The 27,977-nt window shown below is 48.6% G+C and overlaps 2 protein-coding genes across 11 annotated transcripts in view; one reads left to right on the top strand and one right to left on the bottom strand.

Annotated features, from left to right (window-relative positions):
• The window catches only part of ZFHX2 (zinc finger homeobox 2), a 31,730-nt gene extending 23,347 nt beyond the window's left edge, over positions 1-8,383 (top strand). For all 5 annotated transcript variants that reach the window (XM_053263634.1, XM_053263635.1, XM_053263639.1 and 2 more), the window contains exons 9-10: positions 824-4,267; positions 4,911-8,383. In XM_053263634.1, the coding sequence (XP_053119609.1) occupies positions 824-4,267; positions 4,911-5,746 (4,280 nt within the window). In that variant the 3' untranslated portion in view covers positions 5,747-8,383. The remainder of the gene's footprint in view (positions 1-823; positions 4,268-4,910) is intronic.
• NGDN (neuroguidin) overlaps positions 1-27,977 on the bottom strand; it is a 65,271-nt gene that overhangs the window by 17,080 nt on the left and 20,214 nt on the right. For all 6 annotated transcript variants that reach the window (XR_008310152.1, XR_008310151.1, XR_008310150.1 and 3 more), the window contains exon 11: positions 14,572-14,640. The gene's annotated coding sequence lies outside the window, so the exon portion shown is untranslated. The remainder of the gene's footprint in view (positions 1-14,571; positions 14,641-27,977) is intronic.

Here is a 27,977-nt window from a genome sequence, read left to right on the forward strand (position 1 = left end):
TTGCAAAAGGAAGCCGGAAGTGGAGGCGGCTGGTCAGCTGGCCAACAGCTTGTTTGGAGTTTCTTGCCAGCGCCAGGACACTGCCCACTAATTCCCAAGCATTTCATTTTTGAGCCATGAGGGTTAGCAACTTGCTTACTATCTTTAAGGGACTCAGCCATTCCTAGCACTCCATGAATGACCTGTAGTAGAGAGATGCTATACAACTATAAGCCAGTGGCAGATGTCAAAGGTGTAGCATAGCAGTACAAGCTCCCCTTTGTAGGACACAGCAGGAACACTAGCACCTCAAATCTTTAGCCCCCTGTACCTGTCATGAATTGTGAAGAGGAGTAAAAGTAAGACTGTGCTTCTTCCACAACCAGCTAAATGATGCTATGTACATCTGCATAAGTACTTTTAGTCTGCAGAATGTCTCTCCGCCAGGGGTTTTCCAATAGCCTGGAACTGTGTTGCAAGGTAGAGGGTGACCCAGGGGAACTCAAGAACAGACTCTCTGAATTCTCCACCAGACAGCAGATGCTGCATTTTCACAGCAAATTGGCCCACTCACAGGATGACTCCCATGGCTAGTGAGGCTATTCTCAGCCCTCCACGGACCTATCCCTCCAAAAGGACCACACCTTCAGGTTCTTGTTTAAGCAGGGCTTGTGTGTGCATGCATGTGTACGTATACATACACACACACACACACACACACACACACACACACACACACACACACACACACACAGAATTTGGGAGAAGCATTTGTATGTTATGTAACCACCCCTTTCCCCCTCTCTCTCTCTCTCTCTCTCTCCTTGCCTTCTCCCTTTCTCAGCACCAACCATGGGGGAAAAGCCCTCTCCCGCGCCTGTGCTTCGCCCCGAAACGCCACCCGCCTCTGCTGCCTCCCCAGCACCCTCTGCTGACCCTCCTGAGAAGCCACCGCCTGCCTCTCCCACTCCTCCTGCAGCTGCTCCTCTGGAATCCGAAGAGGAAGAGCCACCTCGTCCAAACGCCCCTCCCGAAGAGCAGCCGCTCCCGTCGCACACCCCGACTGAGCTCCCGGAGGTCTCGCCACTCGCCCTGCCCAGCCAAGACCCCCGCCACCCCCTGTCCTATCGTAAGGCAACCAATTTCGCCTTAGATAAGTTCCTGGACCCTGCTCGCCCGTACAAATGCACGGTCTGCAAGGAATCCTTCACCCAGAAGAACATCCTCCTGGTGCACTACAACTCTGTCTCCCATCTACACAAGATGAAGAAGGCTTCGGCTGACCCTTCAGCGCCATCCCGGGGCGAGCCAGGCACCCCTGGGGCTCTCCAGCCGTCCTCGGACAAGCCCTACAAGTGCACCACCTGCCGGGTCTCGTACAACCAGAGCTCCACCTTGGAGATCCACATGCGGTCGGTCCTGCACCAGACCCGCTCACGGGTAGCCAAGATGGAAGCTGCCGGGAAAACAGAGATGCCGTCGGCCGAATCGGAACCCCCGAGCGAGATGCTGTTGGAACCCGAGGCCCCTAAACTCCTAGAGGCTGGCTGCGTGCAGGTGCCGGCTCTCCCGTTTCTGGCCCCATCCACAGCAGAACTGCAGCGTTTCCCCACACCCCTGTTTACGCCACCGCTGCTGCCGCCCTTTCCCCTGGTGCCAGAATCCCTCCTGAAACTGCAGCAGCAGCAGCAGCAGCAGCTCCTGCTCCCCTTCTATCTCCACGACCTCAAGGTGGCCCCCAAGCTGGCTTTAGCGGCCCCAGCACTGACCCTCCCGACCACTCCACCCGTACTGTTGCCACCTCCACTGGCCAAGGAAGAGCAGGCACCTGCAGCCAGCAGCTCCAAACCGGAGCCAGCCGAAGAGACCGAAGCAGAGGAGACCGAGGGGGGTCAGCCAGGGAACGAGGCCTCCCGCACAGCGGCCAAGGCCCTTCTGGAGAACTTTGGCTTTGAGCTCGTGATCCAGTACAACGAGGGGAAGCAGCCGGCAGCAGCAGCCCCAGCTGTCCCCCCTCGCCCCCCTGCGGGCAAGCTGCAGTGTGGGGCGTGTGGCAAACAGTTCTCCAACATGCTGATCCTGAAGACACACGAGGAGCACGTGCACCGGCGCTTCCTGCCTTTTGAGGCGCTCAATCGCTACGCTGTGCAGTTCCGGAAGAGCTATGATAGCATGTATCCACCACCCCCACCACCAGTGCTCCCTACTGAGACGACGACTACTACTGCCGCCGCCGCCACTGCAGCCGCCGCCACCGCCACTGAGACCCCCACAGTCACTGTTACACCAGCCTCCGTGCCCCTGGAGATCCCCTCCCTCTGCCCTCCTTTTTTAATGCAACCCATGCCCGTGGTAGTGCCACCCCCAGAAGGCGAGACTTCTCGGGTGTCTCCTGAACGCTTGAAATCTCTGTGGTTTCGAGGCGAGGATGAGGAAGGAGGTGGCGCATCTGTGGTTCTTGACCCTGCCCGAGGGGGCTTCCCCACCACTCGGCGCTTCTCTCGCACCAAATTCACAGAGTTCCAGTCTCAGGCTCTACAGTCCTTCTTTGAGTCCAGCGCATACCCCAAAGATGGCGAAGTCGAGCGGCTGTCGGTGCTCTTGAGCTTACCAAACCGAGTCATTGTGGTTTGGTTCCAAAATGCACGCCAGAAGGCCCGGAAGTGTGGAGGAAGTGAAGCCGGAGTGGTCAGCGGGAGCACGGCAACCCAGCACTCCTGCAAGAAATGCCGGACGTCCTTCCGCTGTATTTTTGAGCTTGTATGCCACCTCAAGAAGTGTTACAATGACCAGCCAGAAGAGGGGGAAGGAGATTGCGCCGAGGAAGAGAATGAGGCCCCTGAAGAAGAGGAGGAGGAGCAGGACCAGGAGCAGGAGGAGGAGGAAGAGCAGCAGAAGCTTCCAGCGACAGATGAAGAAGTTAAGATGGATGGTGCTGGAGAGAAATCCCCGGAGGAAGAGCCAACAGCACCAGCAGCACCTCCAAACACATCAAGCGCCCATCCCTGCGACCAGTCCACAGCCAAGTTCTCAAGCACTGACCTCATCAGCATCCATTGTGTCAGTCACATGCCGGCAGCTGGTCCTCCACCGGCCTCCGCTGGGCCACAACCACCCCTGGACTTGCCTTCATTAGTCTTTGGGGAACGCGTTGTCCATCCCGATTCTTCTCGTGCACAGAAGCGGAAGCACGAGGATGGGAGCTTGTCGCCCACTGGGAGCGAGTGCGCCAGCGTGGCAGGAGGGGATGGCGAGCCGCCGCGGGACAAGCGCCTACGCACCACCATTTTGCCAGAACAGCTGGAGATCCTCTATCGCTGGTATATGCAGGACTCCAACCCTACCCGGAAGATGCTCGACTGTATCTCAGAAGAAGTTGGGCTCAAAAAGAGGGTCGTCCAAGTCTGGTTCCAGAACACAAGAGCCCGCGAGAGAAAGGGCCAGTTTCGGTGTAGTGCCAGCACTGTCAACTCGACCAGTAAGCCCTCACCAGCGCTTCCCACCACCTTCCCAAAGTTCAGCCCTCCACCGCGAGAGCCATCCATCCATTATGGAGCTGCCTTCACGCCCAGCCTCCCTGTCACTAGCCTGCAGCCACCAGCAGCCAAGCCAGAAGTCCCTGCCGATTCTCAAATGCAGGAAGAACCAGCTGAAGAAGAGGTGCCCAAGGAGAATGAAGAACGGAGCCTGTCAGGAGGAGAACTGAGCGATTCGTCATCTTCTTCTTCTTCTTCGTTGGCCGATCTGGATTTCTCTGGCAGCCGCCGAAGTCGAGCAACTGGAGATGGTGGGATTGGAGGACTACATGATTCTCTGGGCCAACGTCGCTATCGCACACAGATGTCCAGCCTTCAGCTTAAGATCATGAAGGCTTGTTATGAGGCCTACCGAACTCCCACCATGCAGGAGTGTGAGGTGCTGGGCGAGGAGATAGGGCTGCCCAAGCGGGTGATTCAGGTGTGGTTTCAGAACGCTAGGGCCAAAGAGAAAAAGGCCAAGGCTGCTATCGGTGGTGGTGGTGACGAGGGGCCTCCCAGCACTCAGACTCAGTCTGAGTGCCTCTACTGTGAGGTCAAGTATGATTTCTATGTATCCTGCCGTGGACATCTCTTCTCCCGCGGCCACCTCGCCCGACTCAAGGAGGCCATCAAGGCCCAGCTCAAGAGCGAGAGCAAGTGCTATGAGCTTGTGCCTGACAAAGGGACACCATCCCCAACCAGTCTGGGTGCCTCTATGCCTCCCACCACTGTGCCATCCTCCCTTGGGAGTATGGCCCCCTTTGTGCCAGGTGAGTGATTGGTAAAAAGGTAAAGTATGTTATATCCAAACCACACTTTAGCTTCCCGCTTACACCACAATGTCCTTTCCACCAGCTGAACTTCCCAACCCCACCTCCTCAGCTTTTCTCCTGATGCATCACCAACTCTACACAAATTGTCTTGACCATGCTGGTCCTAACGATTTTGCCTTCTCCAGCATTTTGAGCTGAAGCTTCACCAATGGCTTCCTCAGCCACTTGCCTGCATTGAGCTTATTGGCTTTTGCCCAACCTCTCTCCCATCCCGTTTTGGCTTTCCCTTGTTTGGCTTATCCCTTCCTTTGCCATCCCCAAGATTTCTTCTATGTACACGAGAAAGAGCGCTGAGGTGAGTTTGAAGGGAAACAGCAGTCTCCTCTCTGTGCCCACATCTGCACCAGCCCCCTCAAAAAGGGCCTGCCACCTGAAGTTGTTGCGAGAAAGAGAGGAGATCTGTCTCAGTGAGTGGGGAAGAGGAGGGGTTCACCTGCCACACTATAACAAAGCTGGCCTGATATTATTAATAGACAGAATTGATGGAAGCAGTGTGGGAGGGAGGAGATGGAGGAAGAGAGTAAAGAGAGATGGAGGCAGGAGGGGACAACTGACACTTGTTTCCTTTCCCACCCAACAGGCCCTTCCTCCTCCTCCTCCTCTGGGGTTCTGAGCTCCCCTTTGGCCTCCACACAGCCGGGCCTCCCCTTACCTCAACGCTTCACGCCAGAACCGGCTCAACATGGCTCCTCAGCAGAACCTGCACCTGCTCCAGAGACCTCCCCAAGCGATGGTCAGACGGACCCCGCTTCGAGTGTGACCCAAGAACCCTCCTTATCCTCCACTGCCACGCTGAAGAACCTCAAGACACTGAAGGCCGCAGTGCCGGCCCTCCTGGGTGGCCAGTTCCTGCCCTTCCCCCTGCCAGCAGCCACAGCAGCAGCCCCCTCACTTTTTGGAGCCCAGCTGCCCGGGGCCTACTTCCAGCAGCTTTATGGCATGAAGAAGGGGCTCTTCCCCATGAACCCTGTCATACCTCAGACACTCATGGGGCTGCTGCCCAGCCCACTGCTCCCGACACCCACGCCCGAGCCGCCCGTCGAGGTGTCCGAGGCCCCCGGCATCTCTACCGTTGACGTGACTCACCAGTACCTTTGCCGCCAGTGCAAGGCAGCCTTCGAGAGCGAGGGGGCGGCTGCAGCCCACCAGGCCGCTTTCTGTTACTTTGGGCGCCAGCCGCCAGCAGCTCCACCCCCTCTGCGTGTGCCTGTGTGCACCTACCACTGCCTGGCCTGCGAGGTGCTTGTGAGTGGGCGAGAGGCCCTGGGGGCCCACCTACGTTCCAGCGCTCACCGGCGCAAGGCCGGCTCCAACGCAGCAACCGCATCGGTGTTTGCCAAAGAGGAATCCAAATTACCTCACTCGGACTCCAACCCAAAAAGTAACGCTACCTCTACGACACTACTAGCTTTATAGAGACGGATGCCACACTGCCACCAATCGAGAGAGAATGACTAACCAACCAGCCAGTGGAGGGATGGGCACCTACTTGGATGCCCCCTCTACCCATATCCAACAACCATCAGTCAACACCCAACCCAACCCAACCTCTACCCTTTCTTACTGACAGCAAGGAAGAAGGGTCAGTACGTTTGAGAGATGGCCAGCTGCCCAAAACACCCACTGACCTGAAGCAAGACCCTATCCTAGCCTACTGGCAGCCATGTGGGCAAGCGAAATACAACTGCCCCGCCCCAGCACTGCCCCTCCCAAGAGAAGAGTGTCTGGCCTGGAGTTGAATTACAAATGCAGACCACTCATCAAGGAGCCCCATTCCCGAACAATGCTCAGTTCAGAACTGCCTTGTCCTCTTTAGAGCATGTCCCTTTCCTTTGCCCAACCCAATCCTTTTGACCTGCTGCCCCCCCCCAAGACTCTTGCCAACTTGGCTGCTCTGCAAGCTAAACCATCCCTTCCACATGCCCCTACCCTGCATATCAGCCGATACAGACTCCATGCCTTTCCTCCCTTCTCCAAAGGAAAACAGGACATCCACGCCTGCCCAAATCCACCATGGCTGCCAGCCCAAACCCTCCCCCTTGCTTATCCTTCGTGATTCCCTCCTATCTACCTGTGTATTCCAGAGTCTTCCATCTCCTGTGGCATACACATGTACCTCACCTGTGAGCGAGACATGAGAGACTGTCATTTCCCCCACATGTCTACATTCTGGACTCTCGGTGTCCTCCCTCCCACCATTGCTAGACATTTTTCACATTTCCTGTCAGGAACATCTCAAGATGATCCCGGCCATGTTGACATCTTCAGATGTTCCTCAAACATGGGGCTTCTCACCTTCACCGGTGAGCTCTTTTCCCCCTCCCAAGCTTTCGTAGGTGAGAGTTGCGCCGTCTCTCTCTTCCCATCAGAGCAAGCCTCCCCAAACTCCTTCCTCTTGCCTCACACGTCTCCCCTGCACATTGCCACATGTGGCCCAAAGCTCTCCCCTGACCACACACACACGTGCTAGAGCCACCCCTCTCTGTTCACCCCCTTTGACAGCTGCTGGCACAATTTCGACACCCATCTTGCCCCTCAAGCACCCACACCTCTTCCTCCCTCTCTCGCTCTCGCTCACTCTCGCACACACGCACACCTGTTAGAGCTCCCTCTCTCACTCACCTCCCACACTTCTACTGTGTTACCGACTGAGAAAGGCCAAAAAAAAAAAAAGCAAAGCAAACAAAAAGAATGGACAGAAAGAAAGAAAATTATTAACCCAAGGAGACAAAAACTTAAGGGGGGAGGGGGGCAAAGATGAGAAACTGAGTCTCCCCCGCCCTCCAACCTTCCCACAGCATGCGCTGCCCCATTGTGTATAATAATTACCGTCAAGGAAGGACGGACAGACTCCCGAACTGTTGATGGATTTGAACGACTTGAACAGCAACCAAACAGGGGAAGAAAGAGGCGTGCCTCTCTTCTCTCCCCCCATTTCCCCCTTCTCTCTCTCTCCTCCTCCTCCTCGTCCCCAGTTGGGCCTTTACCTCCACCGGGGAACCAAATAAAACCGACAACCTCGCTGTCTTTTTCCTCCTGATAGACGTGACTTCCGTCTCTGCGCGGGGAAACGACACAAAATCTACTCCAATGGCTTTAAAAAAAAAAGGGGAAAGAAAAAACCAAGAAGGAACCTCCCGTCACATGCACTGTGTGCTGACGTTCTCACAAAAAAAGAGAAAAAAAAGAAAAAAAAGAACACAAACCCTCTTTATGAATCCAAAGCTCTTAAAAAAAAAAAAAACTTCTATACAATAACCAAAAAGAAAACCCAACAGTGAGAGAGAGAACACCCACCAACAAAAAGGAATAATAAAAAGCAAACTGGAAAATATTTAAAAAAGACATAAGATGAAGAAGAAAATTAACCCCTCACATTTTTCCTCCTTTGTGTCAATTCTTTTGGGGTTTGTTTTACTGTTCTTTTCATTCCTGCCTCCCTGCCAAGTGTTTTTGACGCCCTCCCACCCAAACAAAGATGGACGTGAATTTTAAGAAGTTGATGAAAGTGGGAACCTGTGGGGTAAAAGAAGGGGATTTAAAAAAAAATATTCTAGAAACCCACACAAATAACCAAACTACATATGCGGTGTGAAGGAGAGATGGGTTTCTTCAGTGGTCCACTCTCTGGACCACCCTGCTTTTCTCAGACCCCCTTCACCCCACAACTCTACACCCCAGAATCGGGGGGGGGATGTCTTTCTGTTGTGTATTTAAAGGGGGGGATGGGGAACGATTAAAAAAATAAAAAGAAATAAAAATTATATTAAAGAGATGATGTGAAAAAAATGCAAGATGTGCTTTTGGCAGAAGATGGTGGTCAAACAGCAAAAAATGGGATTTGTGTTGGAAGAAGCAAGAATAATATTGTTCTTTTCCAGGTGGTAGGAGTCACTTGTGTAAAGGAATCTGGATTCTTTTTTTGAAATGCACACATTTCAGCAGTCAATTCTTCCTTTGGCTCCACCTCCTCAATACCAACTGTACCTTTTTCTTTCTTTCTTCACTCTCAGTCCCATGTTCTGTATATCCTAAACGCTCATGTGTACTCAACAGTTGTATTGTCCCTCCATTACTGTATATGTGATTTGATCTTAGATTAGTTTACAGAAGGCAAAAGAAACTGAGTCAGCAGGGAGGAACAGAGCCCCTAAACAACAAGGGGCTCTTGGCGGCTTCTGTTTCACTCCAGTTCAGCCAACAATCTATGGAATCTGCAAGCCAGCTTAAAAGACTTGTGAGCCCCATGAGTACAAACCCAAGACAAAGTTTGGAGCGGAGTCCTAAATTATTAACTGTTCATTAAGACAAAAACAAATAGCTTCTCCTCTGCTCTCTCAGATTCTGAGATGTAAAAACCAAAGGCTCCCTACAATACTTTTGCTTAGAATGCATAGAAACAAGTATATAGGAAGCCTATACCAAGTCACACCACTGGTCAGTCCAGCTCAGTATTGTCTACACTGACTGGCGGTGGCTGTCCAAGGTTTCAGGTCAGAGTCTTTCTCAGTTCTACCTGGAGAGGCTGCCAGTAATTGAGCCTGGGAGCTTCTCCAAGCAAAGCAAATACTTTACTATTGAGTTACAGCCCCATCCCACTCAGGCAGTGAAAGGAATATTTTTCAACCTGCATCAGTTTCAAGGAGGACCATCCAGATTATCTCAAACGAACAAGATGGATGTGGGGAGGGGGGTACCCAAGATGGCCATCAGCTTCAACTAGGTGTTCCCAACTTCTGGTCCCTTGCACCAAGCAAGACCACTTTCTGGCCTTGCTCTTCTAGCTAACCTGTTGGCCAGTGCCCAATATTCTGTCACACTCTAGCATGACCAAGAAAGGGAAACCAGGATGAGCCTAGCTGAATGAAGAAATGGAGCTAAGCAGATGGGAACAGATCTGTGCCACAAAGGCAGAAACAGGTTTAGTCCTATACTAGTGGTATCTCCCTTTGCGGGGGCAACCTTTTTTTTAGCCCATATAAGGGAATAGTTATCGCTCTTTGGAGAAAAAATAGTGATGAAGGCAAAAGCTGCCCAGCTTTACTAGCTGGGATACACCACTGGTGTATCCTATTGGGGGCACATAGGCACCCAATGTGTCAGTTACACTCTCCCATAGTTTACATGCACATCATCTATTTGCATTTACCCATTCGTTCATCCCTGGTTTGGTTTTGTCCCCCATTTGTGAGAGGTTTGCCCCTGCAAAGGAAATGATAGGGCCCGTAGTCCAACTTCTTCACCCTGGCATTTCTAGGGAGGCAGGGAATCAGTGCAAACAGCCAGAACATAAAGTCTAAGATTTAAAGTGATTTAACTGAATTATATCTTTGTGAGCAGCTGGGTAGAACTGCGCTTTTCTTTATATCACCAAAGCTGAAAAGGACCAGATTTCTTCTTCTTCCAAGGAGGAGGCCTGGAATACTATCGAGGGAACCCAGCCTCCACAGGCCCCCTCTGTGGCTCGGAAAGGAAGCATTGCCTCTGCTGCTTCCATACACATCAAGGCTACAGCCTGGGAAGCAAATCCCACTGAGCCCAGGGCCCCAGTGTCCATGCTTTATACAAAATGGTGCACAACGGCAAGCTGCAGGCCCCTATGCCTCTTCCTTCCTCACGACACCTAGAACATTTGAGATAAACCCATGCACAAGTACAGCCTCCCATTATGATCTGTCTGCCTAACCAAGCAGACACTCGGATCACTCCTCTGCCTAAGAAAACAAAACAGAGAGATCATGAGGACAGACCCGCTTGCATACAAATGTATGCAAGTTGGCAGCGATTGAGGCAGGGTTGCCAACCTGCCCCCAGAAACAGAGACCACTCCTGTGCTTTTCACAGCAGCTGGGGATGCAGGAAAAATGTCTGAAGCTGAATTCTATGGGGAATTCACTAACATCGGCACATCAGACTGATGTCCAAACAGCAGCAGCAGGTTGATGTGCAATAGACTTTGTGCCGTGAGCAACGGGCTCACAATTTTTGGCTGGCCTTGGTAGCAAAACCAGTCATGGTGTTTGCCAGAACCCTCCCCCGGTTCCCAACCTTGCAGTTACTCCATGGGAACAATCCCCTCCTACACCAGGCTTGGAGCTGAAAAGGATGGTGAGGGCTCATCAGTTTGGCCCTGAGCTGCTCTGGGCTTCTAGCTGCAGAGAAGGCAGGGGCCACCCCACAACTGTGGGGACGATCCGTATTTCCCCTTGGCAACCCCAAGGTCAAGAGTCTGGCTGGAGCTTATCAGAGGCTAGTGGCACATTGTCATCACAAGCAAATCTGTGACCCCTGGCAGTGAGGCTCCTGAACCCACCACATGCAGGGTATTTGTACTGTTATGTAACTTGGACCAGTCAGCCCTCCATGCAGGAATTCTCAAGCTCGGCTCCCCAGATGTTGTTGGAACTACACCTCCCATAATCCCCAGCTACAATGGCTGAAGGCCTCAATGAAGTTCTCTTCCACTGAACCAGGTTTAGGGTTGGCCTGTAAGACGCAACCACAGTTTCCACTTTGCTCTCAGAGCCAGACTGGAATGCACAGAGGCCTCTTTGCCAGATCTCTATATTGAGCCACCTCCTGAGCCTGGGTTTGATAACCACCTCACCTGTCTTCCATAATCCCTAATCACATGCATGCTTCCATTTCTGCCTCCAATCCATCCTATCCTTTGCCACTCTTAATATTGCGCGGAAGTACCAGGGAATATTTGGCCTTGCAATAGTGGCTGTGTTTTCTCAAGCTGGGCGGACTTGGGCCCGATTCCCCTTCCTGTTGCTATGGAAACAGGTGCCATTTTCGAGCAGTGGGAAATTTCCCAGAAGCCTTTTGCAATGTATGCAGGAAAAAAACGGGAGCACACTTTGAGCACTGGGAAAGTCCAGACAACCCTGGAGTGCCTGTCATGGGATCCAGCTCCCCATCCTAAGCCCTTTAGACCAGACAGGCCAACACCTAAGCCACAAAAAGCTACTGTGGAGTGGTAGAGATACAAGGCTGACTTAGACTAGGGAGACCCAGGTTGAACACCCCAACTGGGTGACTTTAGCCTGATCTACCCTACAGGTTTCTTTCTCTTAGCCTAATCTACCTCACAGTTTTGTTGTGAGGAGACAATTGGGGCGGGGGGACACCACCTCATGTACTCCCTCTTGAGCTCCTTGTGGGAAGGGTGGGATACCAATCTGCCAAAATAAAATGAAAACACAATATCCTATTTTTCTGCTGTCCCAGAAGAGGTGATCTCTACCCTGAATTGCCCTGTGATACCATGCAGGGATGTGCATGGAACCGGTTCGAAGGCCCTTTATGCACCTCCAAACTGGTTCGAAAGACTGGCGGTTCGGCTGGTTTGAAGGTGCGGGGGGGATAACTTTAAAGACTGGGGAGGGTGCTCTTAACCCCCCCCCCCCCGTTTCCCCTGCCGGTGCTGTTCTTAAAAACGGTAGCATACCTCCTTGCCGCCTGGGCACGTCACGGCCCAGAAGTGGCTGCTGCGCAAACTCATGTGACAGCGGCCCAGGCGAGACCGTTTTTTAAAACGGGGGGGGGCCCGCAGCGGGGGGGGGTTAAGGGCACCCTCCCCAGTCTTTAAAGTTATCCCCTGCCACCTTTGAACTGGCAGTTGCTGGTTCCATGCACACCCCTAGCATCATGCTAATCTGAATAGGTCTATCAAGTCCAGAATGTTTCCCATAGCAACCAACCACAGCCTGATGAGGACTTTAGGGCAGAATGAGGTTTCCCCTTGTTGATTCCCCTGCCTTCTTGCAAAACTCTAGGCTGAATCAAACAGTCCACAATTACATGTGGCCCAGTTCTTCCTGAATGGCAGGATTTCAGACTGCTGCTGAGGAGACATGGGCTGCGTTTATGGGAAACCCCTCTTTGCTCACAGAAAGCTGGTGTGTCGGGTTCTTCTCTTTGACTCGCTAGTTTAGAGTTGTTATTAACTTGGAGAAGCATTCAAAGATGTGAAGCTTCCTCAGCAGGCTGAAGAGGTAGAATCCAGGCTGGATTTCACCACACGCCATTTCTGCCCTTCTGCATCAGCCGTGTATCATTTGCACGACTGTTTGCTTTATCTTGCTTCCAGGGCTGGCCGGTGGACCCTGAAAACAGGTCCTGGGCTTAAGAGCTGGTGCACTCCAGCTCTCAGAAGCGGTCTCTTGCTTTGGTCCTTCAACACCAACCTACGAAAAAACGGTTTATCTACTTTACAGCTGCCCTATAAGAAGAACTGAGTCAAACAGAGGTGACAAGAGATGATGTTCTCCCTTGTCTGGAAAAATTAAACATTAACAAATTGACATGGCAAGTCGGCATCCACCCAAGGGTTCTTAAAGAACTCAAATGTGAAACTGCTAATGTCCTAGCAAAAAAAATGCAACTTGTCCCTACAATCAGGCTCTGTCTGTACCAGAGGATATAACACTGGTTTTCAAAAAGGGATCCGGGGTGGGGGTGGGGATCTGGAAAATTACAGGCTGGTCAGCTTAACGTCTGTTCTGGGTATACTGATGGAAAGCATACTTAAGGATAAACTTTTTAAACATATAGGAGAACAGGCCTTGCTGAAGGAGAAGCAACATGGCTTCTGCAAAGGTAAGTGACAAAGTTCCTCACCAAAGGCTCTTGGGTAAACTTTAGCAGTTGTGGGATAAGGGGGCAGGTTCATGTGTGGATTGGTAACTGGTTGAAGGACAGGAAACAGAGGGTAGGAATAAAGGGGCAGGTTTCAATGGTTGGTAGCAGTAGTGGCTGGTGCTACTCCAAGCTGCAGCATGCCACCCTGCACTCCTCGCGGCAGGGGATGGGCTCTGTACTCACCTGGCCACCGGCGGGGGATCAGCTCCGCGGAAGCCAGGTGAGGGGTGGAGCCGATCCCTGCCGCAGGGAGTGCTGGGCGGTGCACTGCAGCTCCGAGCAGCTTGCAGATGCTGCCGGAACGGAGGCCAGCACCTTCTGATTCATGCTTAAAGGCGCCTCTTGCCACCCCACTGGTGGAAGTTGAACCAGCACCAGCCACTACTGGAGGGAAGTAGGAAGCAGGGTCCCCCAGGGATCTGTACTGGGACCGGTGCATTTTAATTGATTCATAAATGATCTAGAAGTTGGGGTAAGCAGTGAGGTGGCCAGATCTGCAGATGACACCAGGCTATTTCACTATTTAAGGTAGTGAAATCCAAAACAGACTGTGATCTCTCCAAACTGCTTGAGTGGGCGACAAAATGGCAAATGTGTTCAATATAAGCGGAAAAACCCAACTTCACATATACACTGATGGGGTCTGAGCTGTCAGTGACTGACCAGGAGAGGGATCTTGGGGTCGTGGTGGACACCTCGTTGAAAGTGTTGACTCAGTGCACGACGGCTGTGAAAAAGGCAAATTCTGTGCTAGGGATCATTAGGAAGGGGATTGAAAATAAAACTGCTAATGTTATAATGACCTTATTCAGATATATGTTGTGGGCACATTTGGAGTACTTTGTACAGTTCTGTTCACCATATCTCAAAAAGGATATTCTAGAACTGGAAAAGGTGCAGAAGAGGGCAACCAAGATGACCAGGGGCCTAGAGCACCTTTACGAGGCAAGGCTACAACATCTGGGGCTCTTTAGTTTAGAAAAAAGATGACTAAGGGGAGACATGATATAGGTCTATAAAATTATGCATGGTGCGGAGAGAGTGGACAGAAGGAGATTCTTCTCCCTCTCTCACAGCACTAGAACCAGGAGTCATCCCATTAAACTGATTGCCAGGAAATTTAGGATTGACAAAAGGAAGTACTTTTTCACACAGCATATAATTAAACTGTGGAACTCTCTACCATGGGATGTGGTGATGGCTACCTGCTTGGATGGCTTTAAAATGGGCTTAGACAATTTCATAGAGGACAGGTCCATCAACAGCTCCTCATCTTGATGGCTATAGACTACTTCCAGGCTCAGAGCTAGAATGTCAGTTGCAGGGGAGCAACAGCAGAGAGAAGATATGCCTTCTTCTCTTGCTCATGGGCTTCCCAAAGTGTGAAACAGCATGCTGGACTAGATGGGGCTTGTGCCTGATCTAGCAGGGTGTCCTGATGTTCTTAAGACCCTTCCATCTATGTCACTACCAAGAAAAAGGATCTCTTTCACTTATGCTCCTGCACCAAGACCTCTCTCCTTGGAAGCATCTTAGATTACAAGGAAATTGCAAGATCGTTATCAGTGTTGATTAGTAAAATATTTGCCACTTACCTTGGACTGATTAAAACCTCCCCAATTCAGTGACTGGCAAATCAAGCAAGGTTCATCAGTGTTCTTTAGCTGTTAAAAAAAAAAATCATACATACTCAACACACCTATAAATGAGGATGCTTGTTACTTTTATCAGATTTCTATCCCAAGTCACGATTAATATGTAATTAAGATGCTCAACAGAATATTGCAAAGGTCACCTAAAAGGCACATCTGTACTAGATTGGAACCATTCCAAAACCTACAGGTGAAACTCGGAAAATTAGAATATCGTGCAAAAGTCCATTAATTTCAGTAATGCAAATTAAAAGGTGAAACCGATATGAGACAGACGCATTACATGCAAAGCGAGATAAGTCAAGCCTTAATTTGTTATAATTGTGATGATCATGGCGTACAGCTCATGAAAACCCCAAATCCACAATCTCAGAAAATTAGAATATTACATGGAACCAAGAAGACAAGGATTGAAGAATAGAACAATATCGGACCTCTGAAAAGTATACAGTGTACTGTGCTTGATTGGCCAGCAAACTCGCCTGACTTGACCCCATAGAGAATCTATGGGGCATTGCCAAGAGAAGGATGAGAGACATGAGACCAAACAATGCAGAATTGCTGAAGGCCACTAATGAAGCATCCTGGTCTTCCATAATACCTCATCAGTGCCACAGGCTGATAGAATCCATGCCACACCGCATTGAGGCAGTAATTGCTGCAAAAGGGGCCCAAACCAAGTACTGAATACATATGCATGCTTATACTTTTCAGAGGTCCGATATTGTTCTATTCTTCAATCCTTGTCTTCTTGGTTCCATGTAATATTCTAATTTTCTGAGATTGTGGATTTGGGGTTTTCATGAGCTGTACGCCATGATCATCACAATTATAACAAATTAAGGCTTGACATATCTCGCTTTGCATGTAATGCGTCTGTCTCATATATCAGTTTCACCTTTTAATTTGCATTACTGAAATTAATGGACTTTTGCACAATATTCTAATTTTCCGAGTTTCACCTGTACTCATGTCTTGCAGCTTCCCCCAAAGAACCCTGGGAACTGTAATCGAGGGATGCCCAACCTTGGGTCCCCAGATGTTGCAGGACAACTCCCATCATCCTCCACTATAATGGCCAAAGACTGAGAACGATGGAAGTTGTGGTCCAACAATAACTGGGGACCCAAGTTTGAGAGCCCCAGTCCTAGGCCATTCCTGGGATCTTTTGGTTGGGAGTCCTGCAAGTTAAGTACCGTAGTTTCAAACCGGTCTAATCTTTAGTGTAGTGTAGACATTCCCCAGCACCGGGCTCTTGAAACATTTGTACTGAGTAACCTACAGGCAGTGCTGCTAGAACGCCATTGTTTGTGGCCTGAAACAGGCTTAGCAGCTGGTATGTCATTTATGCCAGTAAAGGTGATGAATGTTGATCTGTCTGCATGCTGGGCTCTATTTGGAAGTGAGGTGAGGTGGGCCCCTGCCCCACAATTACTCTCTGGGGGAGCAGACGCTGCACCATAATCAGGCCTGTGACGATCCCACAAGGGCCCTCGAAGCTGAAATTTGTTTTAAGCTACAAGCACCACCTGTTGCTAGGATTCTGAAACAATTTACTTGTCCTGTTGAAAACCTACTGTGTAGCTCCTTAGAAAGGAAAGAAAGGAGGCAGAGGAGAATTGGGGACTAAATGAAGAGGTTCTGGTTTGCCTGCTTTGCCCCAGGCTCAACTCCCAGCGTCCCCAGGTAGGGCTGGGGAAAACCCCTCTCTTTCTGAAGCTCTGGAGAGCCATGGCCAGTCAGTGGGGACAATACTGAGCTAGATGGACCAATGTTCTATAGAAGGCAGCTTTATATATTCATATGAAGAAAAGCGTCAATCCCAGATATTTAGGTCCACATCATAAGAGGATCTATTCAAGTGTTACATTTGGCTGTAGCTATCGGTTTATGTTTTTGGTTGGTTGGGCAGTTCCTTTTCTGCCCTGCCATTTCCAAGAAACTCAGGGAAGGGAACTACAGTTACAGGCAACAGAAATGCTGTGAAAGGAATAGTCGGAGTTTCACATGCATGTTCATTACGGATTTAAATCCACAGATGCAACAGAGTCATTTCACACATTTGGTCATTGATCACTGAGGAATCAAGTGAGGTAAGCGTGAACTAACCAGTCACATATCAATCAAACAAAAATTACAATCAGTCCATAGCTGCTTAACCTGGGTTACCAAATGCCAGTCCAAGCAGCAAAGGTTCAGGGTAGACATAAAGCTTAACCATGGTTAGAATTAACCATGCTCAATTGCCATAATCCCTGCTTGCCTATCAAATATTTTGTTTTTCTTTCCTTTTTTTGGTGTTGGATAGTCTAATTTCAATTTTGTTTTGTAAGTTGCCTTGAATTTTATAAGGAAGGTGGGCTACAAAATTTAAAAATAAATAAAAAAGAAATATAGTGAAATAATGGTTTAAGGTTGTTGAACCAAGTCCTAGCCCTGGAAGATGTGCATAGGGACCTGCTTGTCAAGTTGCACCTGCTTGAACCATGGTTTGTTTGGTGCAGATGTACAGGTGAAACTCGGAAAATTAGAATATTGTGCAAAAGTCCATTAATTTCAGTAATGCAAATTAAAAGGTGAAACTGATATATGAGACAGACGCATTACATGCAAAGCGAGATATGTCAAGCCTTAATTTGTTATAATTGTGATGATCATGGCGTACAGCTCATGAAAACCCCAAATCCACAATCTCAGAAAATTAGAATATTACATGGAACCAAGAAGACAAGGATTGAAGAATAGAACAATATCGGACCTCTGAAAAGTATAAGTATGCATATGCAGTACTTGGTTTGGGCCCCTTTTGCAGCAATTACTGCCTCAATGCGGCGTGGCATGGATGCTATCAGCCTGTGGCACTGATGAGGTGTTATGGAAGACCAGGATGCTTCATTAGGGGCCTCCAGCAATTCTGCATTGTTTGGTCTCATGTCTCTCATCCTTCTCTTGGCAATGCCCCATAGATTCTCTATGGGGTCAAGCCAGGCGAGTTTTCTGGCCAATCAAGCACAGTATACTGTATACTTTTCAGAGGTCCGATATTGTTCTATTCTTCAATCCTTGTCTTCTTGGTTCCATGTAATATTCTAATTTTCTGAGATTGTGGATTTGGGGTTTTCACGAGCTGTACGCCATGATCATCACAATTATAACAAATTAAGGCTTGACTTATCTCGCTTTGCATGTAATGCGTCTGTCTCATATATCAGTTTCACCTTTTAATTTGCATTACTGAAATTAATGGACTTTTGCATGATATTCTAATTTTCCGAGTTTCACCTGTAATGTGTAACCATGGTTAATACACACCAAAGTTTGAAAATGCACTTGAAACCTTTATTTTACCACCTGGATTTGAGGCCATTCCACCACTGTTCAGAGACACAAACCCTGGTTAGGCATTACAGCTGCATAGGGCCAAAATCTTACAGTACTCCTGGAATGCACCCGGACTCAGATTTTAATGGACCTCCTGTGCGCACACACCAGGGAGTAAGCCCCATTGAGCTCAGTGGGACTTACTTCTGAACAAACATGCTTAGGATTACACTGTAAGGGAAAGAAACTACTCTTGCAAGGGAGCCACCAGATATGCATCTTTATATCCCTGTTTGAACTGGTGTGATGCTCTTAAAGGGTGCGATGGGATATGGGAGAGAAGGCCTCTCTGGGGTATGTAGCATCCAAGCTCTTAAAGAATTATAGGCCCAGCACTTGAATTGTGTCTGGACTCACTAAGGGCTTCTCAGCCTGGGGTCCTCATATGTTGTTGGACTACAGCTCCCATTATCCCCGGCCACAATGGCCTTCGGGATTATGGGAGTTGTAGTCCAACAACATCTTGGGATCCAAGGTTGGGAATCCCTGTAGCTAAGGAACTGATGGAAAGACACCATAGGAACCTAGGAAGCTATGAGTCAGACCATTGGTCCATCTAGCTCAGTATTGTCTACACAGACTGGTAGCGGCTTCTCCAAGGCTGCAGGCGGCAGGAGTCTCTATCAGCCCTATCTGGAGTTGCCAGGGAGGGAACTTGGAACCTTCTGCATGCAAGTGCACTTCCCAGAGTGGCTCCATCCCCTAAGGGGAATAACTTACAGTGCTCACACATGGAGTCTCCCATTCAAATGCAAACCAGGGTGGACCCTACTTTGCCAAGGGGACCATTCACACTTGCTACCACAAGACCAGTTCTCCTCCCTGGAGAACAGATGTAATGTGCTCTCTTGCAGCTCATCACATATCAAATAATTCAGACACCTCATGTTTCATAAAACAAGCATCTGAACCATAAAACAGGCATCTGAATACTTTAAACATAATCTTACAATGTTCAGATGAACATTTATGTAAATCTGTACAGCACATATTTGACACAGACAAACACATTCTAGTAATGGGGTTTGCAAGTTCTTTTTGCAAAACATGTTAGGATATTTTCTCTTTACAAATACATTGGCGGGGGTGGGGGGCTATTATCCTCCTTGTACACAGATCCTGATCACCTTAGGTGGCGCAGCGGGGAAATGCTTGACTAACAAGCAGAAGGTTGCTGGTTCGAATCCCCGCTGGTAAGTTTCCCAGACTATGGGAAACATCTATATTGGGCAGCAGTGATATAGGAAGATGCTGAAAGGCATCATCTCATACTGCGCGGGAGGAGGCAGTGATAAACCTCTCCTGTATTCTACCAAAGACAACCACAGGGCTCTGTGGGTGCCAGGAGTTGAAACTGACTTGACGGCACACTTTACCTTACACAGATCCTGCAGACTGACCAATGAGCACAAGGAGGAGGGCAATGTGGCATTCTGAAAGAGCAGGGGCGTGGACAGAGATGGATCCCACCACATGGAGGAAGTCCATGTGTGAGTTCTGGATCTGTGCCTGCCAATTATAACGGGTTTTGCTTTGAAACTTTTGGAAATTGAAAATAATTCTCCTTGATGAAAATTGTCTCTTAGAGTTTATTAGAGCTGAAGACTCAACAGACATGATTAATCAAGTAAATTATTAATCACAGATTAAAATGTGGGGTTTTAATCAGATTTTAATCAGAGCTGTCCGCACAGGCATCTTTGTTCTAAGTAATCTATGTCTGTATCTCAACTCAGGCGGTACATTTTAGATAACTTCCTAACCAATAAAGACCCAAACCTAAGCCTGCTTAAATCCTATCTATATGGTATTTGTTGTGGTTGTTATAGCACTGATTGGCTGAGAAGCAATGATGGCATGGAATGTTCATGAACATTCCAAATGCTCAGGGACCAAAGCTGTCAGAATGGTTGCAGTCCAATTTCTGCAAGGAAAAGGTAAGTTGTCAATTTGGCTAGGATTTAAAGCTCACCCAAATCCTAGCAATACTAATTTTTCTGGACAGGCTGAAGACTTGGAAGAGATCTTGGGAGATAAAGGAATCTAAGGGCCAGAGAGCTCAAAAGCAAGATGGAGATTTAGGAGCAGTAACCCTGTGGAAGGCAAGGGAAGGAGAACCGAGGAAAAAGGCAGAAAAAGCAAGGAAGATAGACAAGGAGGGGTTGAATTTCACATATTGATTTGAACTAACGAGCCAGTTCTTTGACTGAGAGCTTCTCGTTGATTTTAATGGGACTCGGTTAACTAAATTTTGAATCATGCCCTTAATGATTTGCACATATGGCATAAACCATTATCTTCATCAAAAACTTTTTAATTGCTTTTTCAAGATGTTTTTCCCCCTTAAGACAATAATGTACCCAGAAAGTTATAGGTCATCAGCTCAAATTTGTAAAAAGAATACAATTAATGTGCAAATTTAATTAGAAACCATTTAAAATGAATAGGAACATTTACAGAAATAAAATATTCAAACCAACAGAGTCATGAAGGTTTAAATATTTCTTCATATTAATTTTAATCTCAGCTATTTTCAGAGCCAATAAAGAAAGCAACAGAAAAGCTGATTTCCCCTTTCATGGGCAAATGGAGGGGTGGTGAGGACATGAAATTGTAGAAACATTCAGGAATTGTAAATATAAAAAATAAACCTGACAAACTCAACAAAACACTTCAAAAATGTAAATTTATGCTGGTCTTTTATTTTTTTCAGACTTCCGGCTATCTATTCATTGTTTTTAGATGATTAAGTGGGCCTTTTTTGCCTGCACACCCACCTGGTCCCCCATTCTTTCTACCACAATTGTCTCAAACCCACCTTGAGTAGTACAAGAGAGATGCCTCCCGTCAGCCTCCCAGCTCCACCAATCAGAACAAAGCATTTCCTTGGCGACAGGTCAATTCCTTCCCTTTGCCTCTCAGGAAGGATGGTTGGGCATCTACCACACCCATCCCATTAAATCCCCCCCCCCCGAGTACTCATATACGCTCCCCACGTTAGCTCCCCCAAACCGCTATCTGAGCCCCCACAATCTAGCCCTGAAGGCCTAGAAGAAACTTGAGTCTAACCTCAAACGTCCATGAAGGAGAGTGATGGAAGATTCCAGATCCTTCCAGCTTTCCATCTTGACTCGTCGACATTCACATTCCAATCTTGAAAATGTGCAAGTAGACATTGCTAGGAAAGAACGGCTAGGGGAGGGGAAGATGGACAGAGAGATAGGAAAGAGAGAGAGAGAGAGAGAGAGAGAGAGAGAGAGAGAGAGAGGGCTGCCCTGCTAACTGCCATGTAGACTACCCAATTTTCCATGCCCATACTTTTCTGTGCCTGCTGGCGGCTCCGCCATTCGAAGGCTGTGCCTGGGCAGTAGAGATGGCAACGGCTCTCGTCCTCCTCTTCTTCCCACTGTTTGCCGCAGCGCCGAAATCAGGGACTCTATTCACGCGCCAATGCGGGCGATGCCAGCCCCAACCAGTTTTGACTCCGTGCCAAGTTCAGACGGGCACAGGTGTGCAAGTGTGAATGGGGGGGGGGGAAGGAGGGAAGGAGAGGAGACATTTAATGACGGCTGGACCGGGGTGCCTATGCCCGCCTCTCCACAACTCCCTCAGGCTGCTGCCCCCCAAGGCACACCCCAGATGCTCCGCCATGCCCACCCCCATGCATTAAGCCACCCTGTTTGCCTATCTCCCCACAACCCTCCTTTCCAAAGGTGATTTATCTGCGCCCCCCTCTCCTCCCTCTCTCTAGCCCCATTCAGATTTCACTCCCGGTCTCTCGTCCCAAGTGCCCGCCGATCTGCCCGGGTGCAGTCTCGGATGCCCACCGCCATCAAAGTCCACCGTGTCCTCTTATCTTTCGGCTTCCCCACGCCCTTCCATGCCTCCCAGTGCCTCCCCACCCGCTGGCTGGTGCCAGACAACGGGACCGGGGCCAGGAGCGCTGTGCCAGCCGTCGGAAAGATGCGCAGGCACAGACACAGACCCGCCGCACCAGCCTCCACCCTGGTGCCAATCAGTTGCACTGGCCCTCTCTGCCTTCAGCTCCCCGCGGGCACAGCCCTGCCAGCTGCTGCTTCTTTCCCTTCCTTGCCCCCCCCCCATCGCCTCTCTGTAATCATGCACCAACCTGGCATCTCACACTCTGCCTCTCCAGCCCCCCCACCCCTCCTGGTTGGCATTGGAGCTGGCAAGCACAGCAAATGCCGCAGAGGGAAGGGAGGGTGGGCGGCTGCTCGGTGCCAGCTGTCATCGCCCCTCCCCCATGCCGAATCGCTCCGGGTATCGGACTGGCATATGCCACCTCCTCTCCTTCCTCCCCCTGCCTCCCCCTGCCGGGCTTCTAGCCCTCCCTGAGCATTGCTCTCTCGCTCTGTCCATCTCCTCTCTCTCTCTGCCCCTTCTATACTCATGGTTTCCCTTTTGCTGTACATGATTTCTCCACTCCGGTCCTTTCCCCTCTCTTTCTAGCCTCCTATCCCTTTCCTCTCTCCCTCCGCCAGCGCCAACCTCGCTCCAGCACCCATTTCGTCTACCTCCTCTGGTGCAGGTGCCCTGTTCTTTATGCCAACCGTGGCCGGGGGTGGGGGCTGGGGGGGGAGGCAGGGTGTGTGTGTGTGTGTGTGTGTGTGTGTGTGTGTGCACAGCCAAGCCTGGCGTCCCTTCCGGAGAAGAGGCACCCTCCCCACCCACCCACCCACACATGCCGACTCCTGTCTCGCCCACCCCAACCGCCGTAGAAAGTGGCACTGTGCCAACCCATAGAGAACCATCTGTGCCCCCGTCTGCAGCACCCCTCCCCCACAACGGCACTAATTGGCAGCTGAATTAATTAAATCCTGGATGCTAATTAACATTCCGACGGTGCAATGCTGGTGGGGGGGAGGAGAGGGGCTAGTCGGAGGGAATCTCAACTGGGCACCGAAGCAGGAGGAAGTGGATGAGAAGCAAAAGGCAAAGGCGAGCGCCCAGGACTCCTGGGTTCTTCTTGGCAAGTGTGGGGGCAGAGAGTTGCATCTCCAGCTTTAGGAGAGAAGTAGAGTCTATGTGGTTAAGAGACAGCAAGAGCAGAATTTAGGAAGAATTCGGGGAGGCAGTGCAATTATAATAAAGAGGTAACTGAAATCAATTATAAATTATCTTGCAAAAAAAAGAAAAAATGGTTTTGAAACTTAGCCATGGCTTCACTTTTAGAAGCAGATATTCCTTTTGGGGAAGGGGGAAATGAGGGCAATGTTTTGGTGAACTGGCAAAATGTTAAGCAAAATTGAAAACAGTAAATAATTAAATCTCAATCTCAATCTCTCTCACACACATACACTTTCCAGCATAGAGCCAAATGCAATTCCTTCTCCCAAAGTAGCAACTGAATCATTAAAAAAAAACCACACCCCAAAGTTACATTACAGGAAGAAAGCAAAGGGATTTTGCATGCTTAGTTTAATCTGCTGATCTAAACTCAAATGGTCTATGGGCATGACCTGTAGCACAATCCTACATGTTTACTTAGAAGTATATTCCATTGAGTTAAATGGGGCTTACTCTCAAGTAAGTGTGCCCAAGATTGCAATGTTGAGTACTTACAAGCGCCACAGATTTCAACTGGAGAGGTAAAGAGATATTGCAGGGTTTCTTAACCTTGGGTCCCCAGATGTTTTGGGACTAGAATTCCCATCATCCTCAACCACAAAGGCCATATCTTGGGATGATGGGAGTTGTTGTCCAACAACATCTGGGGGCCCAAGGTTAAGAAACCCTGGCATATTGAATTCTGTCCTCATGAATCCCAATAGGACTTAACATGCTCCACTGCAGCTGAATCGTGCCCTTAATAAGACACACTGTGATGCCAGGAGATATTTAGATATTCATTGCTTTGAGTGTGGTGCGAAGTTCAGTCTTCCTTGACTATAAACCTTTTTACTTATTATCATCAGTATTTATTCCCCACTGTTTCATGATTAAATTTTTTTTAAAAAATCCCTCCCTCCCTCCTTTCTTGTTTTCAAAGTAGGGTCCTAGTTCTTATGAGTGCAGATATGAGCTTAACCATGTGCAGATGCTGAGCAGAGTTTGATGAAGTTCCAAAGACCAGGGCCTATAAGATGCAGATGAAAGGTAAAAGGGTGGGGTCTTAGGAGAACTATTTCAGGTGTGCCCCAAGGCAAAAAGATTCACCCCTCTGCAAATGTCGAGTGGGATCCCCCCCCACTTTCCTTCTTTCAACAGAGCATTTGTGCACATAGATACACAGCCACATCAGCTGCTTTTAAAGTGCCCCAGAGACGAAAGAGAGGCTTGCTATACAGGGATGGGTTCTCAAAAACTTGGGTCCCCAGATGTCATTGGACTACAACTCCCATCATCCCTAGTCCCAATGGCCTTTGAGAATGCCTGCTGTACAGCACAGACCTTCTGAGCCTGTTAGGAGTGAAGCATGGAGAATCCTTCTCATTGCAGAGGTTGGGAGTCTTTGACTTTCAGGACATTCTTGCACATCGTGACAAAAGCCATATCCGAGGGCAAGATTTCTGGAGGAAGTACCCTTCCACTCTGGCCACCCAGTTTCCCAACCCCACTAATCCTGCATAACCTCACTAATTCCTTGGCATAAGCCAAGAAAGCGACCTCTGCTTAACCTCTGTCTGTAGGTAATGCAGAATTTGGTCACCCTCAACTTCACATTCTTGTTTTTGCACAGCATCCCTGCCGCCCTGCAGTTCGGGTCAACCAGGGATGGCACCAGGGGGTTGGCAAGGGGTGGTGGACTCCCCATCAAAAACATGTCCCACTCCCACATCCACAGACTAGAACATTACAGCAAAGTGTCAGACAACAGAGTCATAGGACGATGACGTGCTTATGACTCTATTGTCTGACACTTTGCTGTAATGTTCTCGCCTGAATTAATTGTTCTAAAAAGCCTCTGTCATTTCAAGAAGCCGCACTCACTCCTCTACCTAGCGGGGGAGCTATTATTGGACAGACGGGGGCAAAGAACTCAAGGCTTGCCCGGCCTCGTTGCTGGCTGGGTGTTTTCTTCATTCTTTCCCTCGCTGAGGGAGAGGACGAAGAAAACACCCAACTGGCAATAAAGCCAGCTGGGAAATGAACTCCAGGCTGGCCACACGGGTCCTTCCGGGTGCTGGCCACACTCCTTGCGTATGACATCACACTTAGGGAGGGGCGAAGCCCACTCTCCCCTAGCTACACGCCTGCCTCTACCCTAGAACAAGCCACAGAAGCCAGTTCGACCAGGTGGGATAAGACTCTTCCAGCCTCCCAGGAGCCGGGCCAACCCCTTCACTTCCTTCCGAGCCAGGAACTGGGCTTCTGGGTGAGACCCTGTGTGCGGGGTGGATGTAGGATCATCTCCCCTGCAGGTTTCAGCTGGCCTGGCCCTGACCTCTCTCCCCACCCCAGTCCTCTCTGCCACATGGTCTTGGACAGGAAAAGACCATGAGCGTGGAAAGCAGGCTGGGAGGTTGGGCCTGATCCCCAAAGACAGTATTTTCTAACTCAGGCCCATATTCTGAATGTTAAGATAAATAATGTCAAGCCAGCTTCATCAATAAGGCTGACAAACTACAAATACTAATTACCTTTCCTCCATAATTATTTAATGTATTGTAAAATGCTCACTCCCCTAATAATGTTCTTTGCTCCCCCAAACTAGTTGATCTGGGGTCGCCCCTGGAAGCAACTAATATTCAGCCAGAGCACTGCCTTTTCTCGTCAGTTTATTGGAGTCCCAGGACTAAAAATAGGCTTGGGGGTGTTTCCTCTCCTCTGCATGTTTTTACAAAGGATCTAAAAACATACCTGTTTAGTCAGGCTTTTAGTTTATAGTTTTAAAGCTTTGGTTTTAGAGTTTTTATTGTATTTTAAATTGTTTTAATTGTGTTGATGTTTTAATGGTTTTATATTGTGAACCACCCAGGGACTTTTTTGTATAGCCCCAGAATTCCACACTCATAAATCTGGTATTTGTCCACAGTGCAAGTAGGCTAGGTCCATTTCCAGAGTTACCCCAAAAGGAATCCATCTATATCTTGGCAGCCCAAGAGAAATCTGTTTTCATTAATTAACCAAGGCAAGATGCCACAATTAAGAGAAAATCTGAAATTTTTCTGGGCTTTTTGGAACATTTCACTATATGATAGCTTCTCCTCTTCCATTTTTACTTTTTCTCCATTTTCTCTTTGTTTTGCTTTGTACTGAGTACTCTTGGCATATAAATATTTTTAATAATAACATAAATAAATGTCACACCAAGTGGAGGCTTGAGTATGCATGTTTTAACTTGATGATCTGTGCATAATAAATAAATATATATGTATGCATTTAAATTTTGTTTGTGCACATGCATGTGTGTGTATTTATATATGTATGTATTGTTGATTAACACCACAAATGATCAGTTAATTAACAATAAATTTATATTTATTTTGGCCAGCCTTATGTCACTTATGGGTATTGAAATCACCCATGAACACTCATGGGTGTTGAAACCCCACTGCAACCTTCTAGGAGCCAGATAATATTTGTACTGAGTGCTGTTTGTAGCTTTAACAATCCCCTCTCCATCTCTCTCTGTACATATGACAAAACAGATCATTTGAAAACCATTTTAGTTGGCGTTTCAGCTTCTCCCTCCATCAGGAACACACAGTTGGGATTTCAATGAACTCTGTGATCCCAGGTGACAGGGTAAAGCAGGGTGGCAAAACTCTGGCCCACCTGCAGATGCTGGACTACAATCCCCATCATCCTTGACTAGTGGCCAATGTGGCTAGGGATGATGGGAGCTGTAGTCCAGCACTAGCAGAAGGGCTGAAGTTGTGCAAGCCTGGTTTAAGAACGCTGAGATGGTAGGGGAATTCTCAGGAGAATTGCATAAACAAACACACACACAGCATAAGTATTATCTTCAAGGTCAGTTGTGGCCCTCAGAAGTAAAATATTTTTCAACATGTTGTTTGGAGGTTCTTTGTTGAAATTGCCCTGAATTTGGGTTGATAAGCAACAAATTAGCTAATCTGAACAACCCAAATCCAACTCCCAGAAGATTTTATATGTTACCTAAATTCCATAAACCTAACAACCACAGACCACCTATCCCAGAAGCACTGTATAGCTGCATTCTGGAAGTTGAGGTGTCTGACTAAAGAAGTTTCCATGTGATTTCTGAACTGTCATTCTCTTATTTATACTACAGTTTTGTGTTTGAGAGTATCCTTCTGAGATTCAGAACGTACTTGTTTGCAGAGAGAGAGAGAGAATATGTATGTATGTAAACATAAAAGCGACCACACCCACAGTGATATTTATTTGATCTAATAATAGCAGCTGAATTTGTTATCAGACACACATTTTTATCTTCACTATTATCAGCCTCTGTAGGTGGCAGTCCTAGATGTGGTAGCTAAATGGAGCCTCCTTGTACAGGAGCAGTATGCACTTGAGAGCAGTTGCTGGGGTGAAATGGGTGGGAAAGGCTATTGCCTTCATGCCCTGCCTGTGGACTGGTTGGCTCTCAGGGATAACAGGATACTGGGCTGGATGAAGCTTTTGGTCTAATTCAGGAAAGCTGCATTGTAAGTCATAACTGAGCTGTCCTATGAGGGCTTAGCTACCTGCTCTAAAAACAAGAACAGGCACGCATACAAACCAAGGTTCTAGTCCCTGTGGGAACAGAGATATGTACATTATTATGTAGCCAGTACCCAATGCAGGTCCCAGGGCACAGGGAGGGCTCGCATTTTTCAGCATCCCATGCCCCCCCCCCCGATTGCTGCTATTCTAAATTGTACCTGGAGAACTGAAGGAGAAGCAGCAGCATAAGACAGAATTGATTCTTTGTATGCTCTGACTCTCCCAGCTTGACTGGGCCCACTGTAGGTGCAGTGTGCAAAGACCCCCTCAAAACCCCACGGCCAGCCCAGGCCAGAGGATTTGCTGCTAAACCA

Source organism: Hemicordylus capensis, chromosome 6, assembly GCF_027244095.1.
Source record: "Hemicordylus capensis ecotype Gifberg chromosome 6, rHemCap1.1.pri, whole genome shotgun sequence".
Lineage (NCBI taxonomy): Eukaryota > Metazoa > Chordata > Lepidosauria > Squamata > Cordylidae > Hemicordylus > Hemicordylus capensis.